At 32.3% G+C, this 12,541-nt stretch overlaps 1 protein-coding gene across 1 annotated transcript in view; it reads right to left on the bottom strand.

Moving 5' to 3' along the window:
* The window catches only part of LOC106465714, a 74,807-nt gene extending 67,563 nt beyond the window's left edge, over positions 1 to 7,244 (bottom strand). Inside the window, exon 1 of the mRNA XM_013925953.2 lies at positions 6,925 to 7,244. Within this exon, the coding sequence (XP_013781407.1) occupies positions 6,925 to 6,946 (22 nt within the window). The 5' untranslated portion in view covers positions 6,947 to 7,244. The remainder of the gene's footprint in view (positions 1 to 6,924) is intronic.
* Between the last annotated feature and the right edge of the window lie 5,297 nt (positions 7,245 to 12,541).

Here is a 12,541-nt window from a genome sequence, read left to right on the forward strand (position 1 = left end):
GGAACGAAGTTACGGAAAAATCAATTAACAAACGGAGACGTAACAATAGTAAGTATACATATGCAACATTTTAATAGTAATATCTATAGTTTTATAAAAACGTCATTGATTTGTGAATAAAATCACAATTAAGGAATAACTGGAGTTTCTATATTCCAGTTATGAAAGCTCTACTATTCAATAATGTTAATAGCATTCCTGAGTTAATTTTATGTTTAAAAAATGCAAGGTAATCAGTACTAGTCATGTGATCTGATATGTATATTTCATTGGTATACATAAGTGAAGGAAACATCCATATTGATAGTGAAACACACCAGGACCACAATGATGACATTTTGATACATCCATTATGTGGACAGCAGCAGTTCAATCAGAAGTGATTCACATTCAACAAGTCAGCAGAATAGCAAAGCGTGATTATCAGGATGTGGATTCGCTTTCAGGTAACCAATAAAATTGGCTGGAGGTTTAACAGGGTAGACTGATGTCAACAACCCATCAAAACAACATATATTTCACACTATGGGCAACAAACAGGCTTCAACTTCCTAACTGAATCAACAGTTCAGAGTAGCAATTACATGAGAGGTTGGCATGCAAACGGTAAGAAATAGGCTTCACAAAGTTGGGTTGGTCTTCATGTCAGACAACTAATCATGTACGTTCCTCTAACCAATCACAACAAAGTAGTTTCTCTTCACCTGTGTTAAGAACATTTGAAATGATCATAAGCCATGTCAACGAATGCCTTGTTCATAGACAAATCACGCTTCACATTGAATCCTAATAAGAGACCCTATCTGGCCGGGCATCATTTATTGTGCATGTCACGAGGTTTTAGTGGATTACATTCAAAATTATATTAAACTAATATTTGTTTATGTTATACCAATTAGCATATCATAAAATCGTAGCTAATATTCCATTTTTAACAGTATATATGTTTTAAGTTCATAATTTTATAAGGCAATATTTAAAAAAATCCTAAATTTCACCTAGTGTGAGAAAGGTGACATACTTTCTGTAGGTATCCCATCTTCTCTATTTTATTCATCACCCCTCCAATAAGTACGAAATCTAACGTAAATTACTCACTATAAAAATCGTCATTACTCAGACAAACCATAATTTTTAGAGCTTTAATTTTTTTTTTGGTTACAGAGCCATCAAATAAAAAATCAGACCCCTCTTGCCACATCTCTCTTCCAGGATTTGTTAATAGTTCTCTCTTACGTTTAATTCTATATTATCTATAACCAATAGAAACTCAAAGTGTTCATTTATCAAATGACATATCATACTACATTGTGTTCTGAACATAGACTTGTATATTTCTCTTTTAGTACAAGCTTCATTCTCACGGGAAAGATAACGACTAGCTTTAATGAATTTGTAACGGCTCTTATCGCATAGTTAGAAAGCCAGAAAAATGATGATAGTTAGGGGAAATTGTCTACTTTTTGCATGTTATTATTCTATGTATTATTCTATTGGTGCATTATTTAATTAAATAACATTATTTTGTGCATTACTATCATTAGTATAAAAAAGTAAGATTAAGTGTCATCGACAGTCGACAGGAAAAAAAAAGATATGGGTAAGTAATTTATTTTTGGTTTTCATGTTTATTCTTTATTTATTATTATAAAAGTAATGAAAATGTAAAAATGGGGATCTATTTAGGTTAGTTAACGTTAGATCAGGTAAAATAAATAATAATATAAATATAATAAAAATGTTTCACGATCCACGCATAAGCAGCTCGTGGGTAAAGTAATTCGATAGTGTAACGTGAGCTGCACGTTACTCGAGTGATTTACAACTTATAATGGCGCCACTAGCAGTTAGATACAATTCAAAGGGCAATCAAATTTAATTATAAATAGATGTATACTATTACCAGTTTAAAGCTACTTAGGATGAACAAATGTAGTTTCATGTTACAATTTGAAATCATTCTAAAAATAAAAAAATGGTAATTTAAATTTATTTCAACTTTTCTTGGTGGTTACAAGGTCGGTCAAATTGACTCAACCTTATAATAGTTATATAGAGTTAGGGGTAGAGACAATAACAGATAAAATATAAAGTTTTACTGAAAATAAACATTTCAAATGTATTTAGGGAGTTTAGAGATTACGAAAATGATATTTGAGATTTTTGAGATGAAGAAAGTATTTTTAATCTTAACATGAAAATCACTTTGCACATGAACTATACAAAACAGTGTTGAGGTACTCGATATATTCACGAACAAATCGTTTTTAGTTTATTCAAAATACTTCCCTAAAAATATTATTTTTGTATGTGAAAACTTATAATGTTTACTGAAAGACTGCCAAATTTCGCGAAGATATACGCACTATATTAAAAGTTAATACTATCAAATCTATAAAGACTTTAAACGAGTACAAAGAGGTCACGTGATTGGTCAAATTCACTGAACCCCGTATTAAGAGAGAAAAGAGACGTGTATGTACTTGGAGAGAATCAGAGCCAACGTCAATTCCATGGAAGAAAGATAGGCATATGATGTGGTGGCATAAGAGTCTGGGCAAGGATTAGAATTGGAGGTGCAACTTACTGTTATGTGCTACGACATAGTACTATATATATATATGTATGCTATTATGGATGCAGTCTTACAGCCGATAAGTGTTGTTATATGCAGGTCCAATTGTTCCAAACTATTTTTTAATGGATGATAAGCATGCCTCCAACATGTTCAACTGATGAGCAGTTTTTTTGGAAGAACAGGGTATCAAGTGAATGAACAGGCCAGCACGCTCACCAAATTTAAATCTGATTGAACGTATCTGTGATGCTCTGGGCAGACTTGGCAGCAGTGTTGATAAATTGGAAGAAGCTTTTGAAGGAGTGGGCCCTATCACACCAGCAGTTCATTGATTCATTCATTTGAATCATGCCATATTGATGTACTACTTGCGTTAGTGCCGGAGGTGGTTATATACCGAGGTTAAATACATTATATCAAAACATTTTTGGGGCCTCACCACATCTTTACGGTATATATTGCCATGTCTTGTTTATGCTCTACATAACAACTACGGATCTTGACAATAGCCTTGAAGCGTATGTAGTTTCGATTGCAAAATATTCCATCGTAAGGCTGTCATGTCAAAATCATATCATTCTTCTCTGAGTTCAGTAAGCCATCTAGTGTTCGAGGACGACGGTTTCCCAATGTTCATTTCAATAGTCTGATTGCAGAAATATGTTGGTGCTGTGCTTTGTGACGTGACTGGTACATCTTCATATGGAATATAATGAATATCTGTGTCATTCTCCAGCTGCTTGAGGTATGTGACAGTTAACTGGATATATCCTGGAAGTAACTTATGTACACGTGACTTATGACGCTTTTCCACAGAGAGACCATTCTTTAATATGTTGCTTACTGTTGCCTGAGACACGTAGGACGGCCTTTGTTACTGGCTTTTATGTTCGTGGATTCTCACCTGTTGAGAAATGCCGCACTTGAGGTCAGTTGAGGAAAGGTTTTGTATGTCTCTTTTTGAATGGTCCTGGTTCCACAAGTTGATCCATATTCCTTTGTTTTCGATTAGTTACAACGGATACCCCAATCTTAGAAATTCTTAATTCCTTATCTGAACACGTCTTTATGATATGAGTGTATTAATATTATGCATCAGGAAAAGTTGTTTCTAACCTTTTTCAAAATCAATAAATTTCGATGGCGTCATACTACCGATATAACGCCAAACAATGTCAAAATGTACTTCTGATAACACGTTCCACCACACCTTTACATCGGCTATGGTCGTCTCATGATTTGTTGATTTACATATTCAAAAGCGTTTTAATATACCGTACTCAAACCTTTACAGACTTTTCAGACCAATAAATGATCAGAAAACGTTTGTTATCGTGGTATATATCGTGTGTGTGTTTATCAGCGTCGTACCATAATAACAAACGTTTTCTTCACATTTAATAGACTGTAAAGTCTGTAGTACCATACGGGTATTTGCTTTGCGAACACGGGTTCCAACGGTATATATTTGCATATCAGATCATGTAACTGGTCACCATATTTAATTTTTTGCATAAAAATATACTCAGGTATACCATTGACATAATTTAATAATAGCAGTTGTGCCTTTTTGTATCTCGAATAAAGAAAAAGTAATTATAGCTTAATCTTTTTTCAAGTAGTTTATATATGTAACCTCCCAAAGGTTTCATGAAAACATTAAAGTAATAATTTTACAGACAAATTACAAATATAGTTTTCAATGTCGTCAACATAACACCAAAATACAATTATAACATGCTAAATATATATATATATATATATATAAGACTATGAATTTTTCAAAAAAGTTTACTTCCCCCCAAAAATGATTAGCCGTTTATAAATGTTAATGTTAATTTTTCATTTTTCTAAGTGTCTCTGTAGATTCAGGCAGTTGGTACTTGTACATTAGACAGCTTGTATTACAACAGTCACTGTAGTGTACAGAGTGGTGGATAGACAACATGACACCAGGATGCTGACATTCATCGCATAAGAAGCTGATCTAATGAAGCCGTAAAATAGAGGACAAATTAATGTTGCGTGATTTTACTATTATCCGTAAAAACTTTGAGTTAATATACGGGATTAGAAAAGCATTTTTCGAACAAATGTGTTTAAATATACAATTTTTCTGAAATATGTATAAACAACAACAACAAAAAGTACTTAAATTTTGTTCTGTGCAAGGAGTATAAATATATCTAAATACATTTTTATTTACCTGCACGTGTTATAAGAAATACAGTTTAATAAATTACCATCTAACTAACTGTATTGTATACGAAAAACAAAACAAACTAATATTTTTGCAAGACCAAACGAAACACGTAAAATACGTGGAAATTATAAAATCAATGACTTATTCTAACTACTTTCAATTGAGATACACAAATATTTGTATACGTTAAAATATTAGTATGTTATATTATTTATTAGTAAAACGTTCTTTTTACACATTAAACAGTGAATGGAAGATGAAGTTAAATTCCATTTCATACAATTACTATCTTGATGACATTTGATACACAAGGCAAGTTAAATGTTTTCTTATACCTTGGATGCATGTGATCTTTAGATTGCTTTTAGGCTCCTAAAATATAATGCGTGTTCAATATTCACGTAGGAAGAACAAACAGTATCTCAAATTTCACGAATGTATTTGTAAAGGTTTATTCATTTATACAGCCGTAAAACAGGTGCATTAAATTTTTAACCTTAAACCTGTTAGTGCTACACACAACCCAAATGACTGCTCTACTTTTTCTTTCTTTTGAAATTGTAATCGATCAATTGATTTTTTTTTCCAATTGAGCAAATACACTTAAATATATAAACGAGGTTTAAAGTAAGTGCAATAAGTCTCCGCTAGGAGCACTGATATTAGAAAATGTGTTTATATTATCAGGGCAATATACTTCTGCAACTATTAGTTTGTTTGTTTGTAATTAAGCATAAAGCTACACAATGGACAATCTGTGCTCTGCCCACCACGGGTATCGAAACCCGGTTTCTAGCTTTGTAAGTCCGCAGACATTCCGCTATTAGAACTAGACTTATTTATTTTAACTATTATAAGATATGCGCAATTAAAAATGATGCATCGGAACTCTTGGAGACACCAAACATAACTCACCAAAAAACAAATATATTCAACCATGAGGTAAATAACTAACAAACTACAAATTAGCCAACTGATTTTTATGAAATGTGCGAAAGTAAATCTTGTTCAGGTATATAAATAAAGACAACAACATAAAAAATAGATATATCCCTCAACTGTAAACATAATTAGCATCACTAATTTTTAACACCTAGAGAAGAGAACTTGCTTATAAACAGGAACTGCATAATGTTTCTTACTTGCTTGTAACCTGAAGTAATAATAAAATTGCGTTTAATAACGAATGAATCAGATCAGCTACTAGAACTTTTGAAGACATTACACGGATGGCAATTTAGAAAATAAATTTGGTAGAATACGTATAACCAAGAAATTTGAAATGTTTTTGAAAATGTTTACTCACAACATTTCCAAATATATTCACCAGTCGACCTATGTCACTTAACGTCTGTTTAATACAATTATTGTAAATTTACCAGTTTTGGACGCATCTTTAAATAACAGAGTTTTAGCTCAAGTTCATTCTTACATATTATTATCATTTTTTAAAAACATTTGGTTTTCGAAAATGTTTTCATAAACTCGGTATTTAGGCTTGTCTTTAGCTAATCTGAGCAGTATGTGGCCCAATGGTAAGTATGCCGGAGTGCATATCAGAAGGTCCACGGTTCGAACCATCAATATGTCACACGCTACACGCTTTTACCCTGTTCACCTTACAAAAGTGGCGGTCAGTTCAGCTTTTCGATAAAAAGTAGTCATGTAGACGGTGGCTGTTGCCAAATGGTTGCCTTTTATCTGGTCAGTAGTTCCAAATTAGAGATGGCTATATGCCTGAACCACGAAGTCTCTGACTTAGCCATTTAATCCAGGTATCGCATAAGGAATTTCACGCTGAGTATTCTATATACTTCAACTAATTTAATTTTTTTAACTAAAAACATTTTTATTTATTAATTTCAAATTGATTAGCGGTTAAATATAAAAGATGACCACAATATATGCATAAATTCAAAAAAAAATTTTGCAAACGAAAACCTCTTGCTGAAGATGAAGCGACTAAAAACTTGACTACCCTCTCGAATTTAAGATCATATCTCACTCAACAAGGCATCACTGAATCTCGGCTAACAAATGAAAACCTGAAGGGCTTTTTGCTAAAACGCCATTTGCTAAATTGTTTGTCAAATATTAAATTGTAGGTTTTTATAGCATATAACATATAATAATATCTTCATACCTTCTACCGGTTGGCTTTCCATAGTGTTGTTAATGTTGGTTATAACAAAACTCGACTTTATACTGTTGTGATCTCAAGCAACATGAAAGCGTCTTACTCGTACGTTATACGGTAAAATGGATCGGCTACGAGCTTTTTTCCTGAACGTGGTTGTAATTCGCGTGAATTTATCTGGCAATCATAAGCAACTTTGCGATGAAAGTTTCATGTAAACACAGTGTAGATTTTCCTCTACTCTTAACAGTGCTATTTTAAGGCTAAATGAATTGTGATAGAGGACCGAATTCATGCACTCTTTCGCATCAACGCCAGAACCAGAGTACCAGCCTCGTTTCCCAAATAAGGAAAACCGAGCACGAACGTCATCATTACGACACTGTGACGTTGACTGTGGCTGTCCTCAGTCGTGATTATTGTCTCGAGTATCAAAAAGTCTTACCGGGAAGTATGGTCATTCTTAATCAAATTCGTTAAATATTAAGAAAACTTTTTGTTGTAATCCAACTTTAACCAAATTCGCCTTATAAATATATAAATAGAAATATTTTATTTATTAATATAAAACTAGTTATCAGTTTCTGTCATGTGTATTAAATATGAAAAGTGAAAAAGTATTATTATTCCATGCTTTGGATGAAAAATGTATATATAGCGCATCTTCAGTGCTCATAAAGAAATTAAATAATTTATTGAAGATTGCAAATACTTACTGACAATTCAGTAATTTTCGTTTCCAAAATACTGTGGTTTCAGATTATGTAACTATTGATAAATGCATTCATTCTCAAGCACAAATATATTTACGAAAAACACCACCACTTCTCGGACTTCACCAAATGCTATCTGGCTGTGAAACGTAGTGCGTTCATTGAAATCTGTTCGTTGGTTGATATATATATATTTAATCGTAAGAGCTGAAGGACCGAAACACATTGGATAACAGAGGTAGAGTAGCCTATCAATTGGTTTAGTTTTTTAAAACAAAAGCTTAGGTCTGTCTTATAAACAAGAGAACAGTCGCTAAATTTGTCATTTATTATCATTAGTTTTTTTTAAACTCGTATGATACCTCGAATTTTTATTACCAAAGATCAATTTCACATGAACATATTTAAGAAACGTAAACGTGAGTCAACAATTCTATCAAGAGTCAACTGTTTTGAATTCTGCTGTGTGCGCATGCATATACATATGATGCTTGTTTGTTTTTATAGTTAAGCGCAAAGGGATATCTGTACTCTGTCGACCACAGGTATCGAAACACGGTTTATAGCGTTTCAAGTCCGCAGAACATATGATAAAAAAATTATGGCAAACAGGTTCTAATGAAAGGATAACTATAGCATAATAAGTAAAACTAACTTCAGAAAATTAAGTTATGTTTTTCATTACATAAAAAGAGATGGCATGTAAAAACACAGAGATGGACAATTCAAGACGAGATGGGCAAGACAAACTTACCGAAACATGTTGGTCATCAGGCAGATATTACTAAAGAAAAGAAAACAGTGTGAAAACAGAGCAAATATAATTGAAACTGTTATTTCAATAAAACGTAAAGAAAACTACCTACACAAACACATATAAAGAAATCATATAACTTAATAGTCTGTACAAAGTAACTTGTGTTTTAGTCGACTAGTATTTTGTAAAATACAGTCACATTTCAATTATTATACATTATACATGTATACAAATTATTGATATTTTGAAATAAGTTCCTAGAGTTATTTTTCCTAAAACATAGAACAGTAAATAAAGAAGTAAAGTAAACAATTATCTCTTCTAGTTACGACCTTTGTACTTGGTTGTTGCTTGACATAAGTTGCTAAGCCTTTAAAAAATTTGCATGTGGAGGATATGAAACAAATTATTATATTTTAGGTTTTATATATACTTTTGAATAACTAAAAAAGCATAAATTACTACATAAATACCATACAATTCTACTATAATATATCAAGTTTAGTAACTAAGCTGTACTTGGGTCTTAAAAAAAATGAAATTTTGAGCAGACTAAAGACACAATCTACCTCATTTAAATCTTGGTTCAAAAGAAAGAAATGGCACTAGGTATGTTAGAAAGGCTGAGAACACCACTAGGGGGACATTCTGAGCTTCCAATTGGTTATTCATGTCATATATAGAATAAGTGTATATAAGGGAGAGTTTCCAAAAAATGGAAAGAGGTGGGTGGGGTGCCACTCTGTTTGATTTATTACATGAGCAATATCTTAGCAAATACAAAATGTAAGAGTTCTTATTTTATGTTCTAGCTTGTCAATATCGGTAATTTGAGTTTCTAATTTGTACGAAACTATAGACTTAGTATTTTGCCTTCACAAACTCTAATTTGAACCAGTGCTGCATTCAACATACCACATGACACACAAAAATCTATGTTTATCTGTGTTTTTCAATATTTACTTTTAAATTAAGAAATTGAGTAATATATAGTACTAAAATGTGAATTGTAATCTATAGTTTGATATCAAAGTTATTGACATAAATTCATGAAATAGTAGTTAAATAAAATTTTGAATGTGAGTTAACAAACGAGATGACATGGTCTTTCACCCCTGACCCATCTCAAAAGGGTTAATATACTGTTTCAAAACAATTTTACTATGTGCTGTTTGTTTATTGTTGAAATTTACCACCAACAAGTCTCAGGCACTTACTGTAAATAATCTGGCCTGTCAATGTATAAAAACCTGACAGTTAACTTCCAAGACAGTACCTTACCACTTAACACAGAATGGCAGAATTTCACGTTTAATTGGTGGAAGTGCCAGAGCAAATTTAAACCTAGATGAGCTCACTTAAAAAAAAACCCAATGGGAAAGGTCATGAAGTGTGAAACCTGATGGCAGGTGGTACACATTGAAGCCATCATACCTGAACAGACTTGGGCTGCAGGAGGAGGACACAACAGCTGCTTGAGGGGTGACATGCACTACACTGACAGTGTCACCACTGCCCTACTCTCATGGTATTGTGCTAAGCCCAATCAATGAGGAATACTCCAAGGTCCACCACCCTAGTGGCTAGGTACTCATAAATAGCAAGAGTCTCCCATATTCCACTTGAAGAGGGGGATAATTTGCATTGCAGAGACTCAAAGAAGTGCCCAGATTTCCATTGGCTGTCTGCCAGAAAGTTCTTTTACTGAAGACAGTGCAATGAGTGACTGTAAAACCTTAAACACATGCATTTTTGGTGGGAGAGAGCTAAAGGCTAGTTGTAAGTAAATCTCTTAGGCAAACACATAAAAATATAGCAATTCTGTTTGCAGAAGTGAGATATCATTTTGGAAAATGTAGTGTGGCTAAGGCAATAAGTCAAGTTGTACATTAGCTCTCCAACTACGGGTTCGGTCAAATCAAGCAAGTCTATGAGCCCAAATTGACCTTTATAGTTTCCATATAATTTCTAATACGTTTTGTGTATATTCACACAATTTTACAAGCTTTCAGTAGTAATTATTAAGAGTCATTTTCAGACAAAAAGTCATAATTTTTAATGAAGTATTTTCACTAAAGATTTCTTTATGAATATATGGAGTCAAAGTGTTGGCTGCTCTGAGTGCAAAGTGGTTTTTCACGTTAAGATAAAAATACTTTTCTTCATCTCAAATTTCATTTGTGTAATTTATAAAACCTGCTAATTAAACTTCAAACATTTTTTTGAGTAAAACTTTTTATTCTGTTATTTATATAAGTCGCCACCCTAACTCTATACGATGTTGGTCAATTTGACTGACCTCGTAACCACCAAAAAAAAATTAGAAGAAAATCTAAATGACCCTGTTTTTCTTTCTAGAATAATTTCATATCATAACATGAAACAACATTTGTTTATCGCAAATAGCTTTAAACCCATAACAGTATACATCTGTTTATACTTAAATTTTATTGTTTTATTGTCCTTTGAACATGACTAAATGATATTCCTGCTGTAAAATTTGTTAATAATTTGCCAAATGTGCAGTTCATATTACCAAATAAAATTAAATAACATGAGTTACTTGTGAATTGCTCACAAGCATACTTCGTGAAATTTTTTTTATTATTAATGTTATTTAATTTACCTATTATAACCTTTTCTTACCTAAAAAGTTTCCAATTTTTACATATTAGTTACTTTTATAATAATAAGTAAAGAATATATATGAAAAACAAGAAATGCTTTTTTTTGCTGTCAATTGTCAAGCCACTTAACCGTGGAGTTAGAGCTTGAATAAAGGCTCAGCTGGAGGTATAAATATAATTCTTACCTCCAAAAAAGTAGAGCAGTATACTAATGAAGCATTATTCTGCTTCAAAGCTGGTGAAACCAGTTCCCGTCTCACTATAACTGATATTAATTAGGGGCTTAAGACATCTTTGAATGAAAAGATTGGAAGCAAGAAAGATGTGAGCCCTGGCAGTTTATATAACAAGGTTCAGAGGTCTAATACCTTAAAAAATGTTTCTGTTTGAGAACTGTCAAACATAGAATATTGTCAGTAAAAAAAAATAGTGGTTTTATAATTTTATTGAAAAACTTAGGGTCATAGATAAATTACATAATTTCTTAACTATGTCATAAAATGTGCTAGGGACAGACCTTTTGAAGTAGAATATGTCATATCAAACAGAAATTTTTTATTTGGCCTTAGCTAAGAAAATCACAATGATAAAGGTTGAGAGAAAACCAGTTAACTAGGTAAAGTAGATGAGAGATAAAGCCAAGGATTGTTGTAACATATTTCAATCAAACACGACCCATGTTATATATGGATTGGATCAGGGGCAGTGCTTCAGTTGAGGCAGAATGAAAGTTGTTAACTTTCTTTATTAAATTGTTCCTGTTGTTAAACTACTCAAGCAATTTGTGCAAATTGGATATCAAACCTGACCATTCCATTTAATTTTTTACAACTCAAGCATTGATCAGAGGTCAGTGCCAGAGCCTTTTTTTATTTATTTATATTAATAATATTGTTACATGCATATAAAAGAAGTCTGCTGATTAAATTAAACTTTTGAGCATTTTCACAATATTGAATATAGTTGAGGCATTACAGAATGTTTAGATCAGTTGGTAAGATAGACAGTTATTTGGCATGCAACAAATTATAGTAAGTGTGCAAGGTATGCATATAAGAAATAATTTAAATGACATATTTAATATACATATATAGGAATCAAATCAATAGTGTGACTGAAAAACTGATCTTGGCATATTGGTGGATAAGTCACACAAATCATCAAAGTGCTCTGTTGCAAGTAGTAATGCTGATAGAATTTTAGTGTTCTTATAAACAAACTGATTATAAATCAAAAGGAATTATATTTATATAAATCACCAGACAGACCTCACTTGAAATACTGATTACAGTTTTTGTCTCTTTCTTTAAAGACCACAGACAATAGGGTAAATTTCGTGCTTGAATGCACATATTGTATCGCACTAAAGATAATACAATTAAAAAAGTCATAAAATATTCAAGCTCGTTGCCATATTTGGTCACAGTTTGATAGCTTTAAGAAAAACTAGTGGAGGCACCATATTGCGAACTGGGCAGGCAAACCTACGTCACACAAGATAAACAAAAATGGCAACGGCAGGTGAA

Source organism: Limulus polyphemus, unplaced genomic scaffold, assembly GCF_000517525.1.
Source record: "Limulus polyphemus unplaced genomic scaffold, Limulus_polyphemus-2.1.2 Scaffold2027, whole genome shotgun sequence".
In the NCBI taxonomy this organism is placed as follows: Eukaryota; Metazoa; Arthropoda; class Merostomata; order Xiphosura; family Limulidae; genus Limulus; species Limulus polyphemus.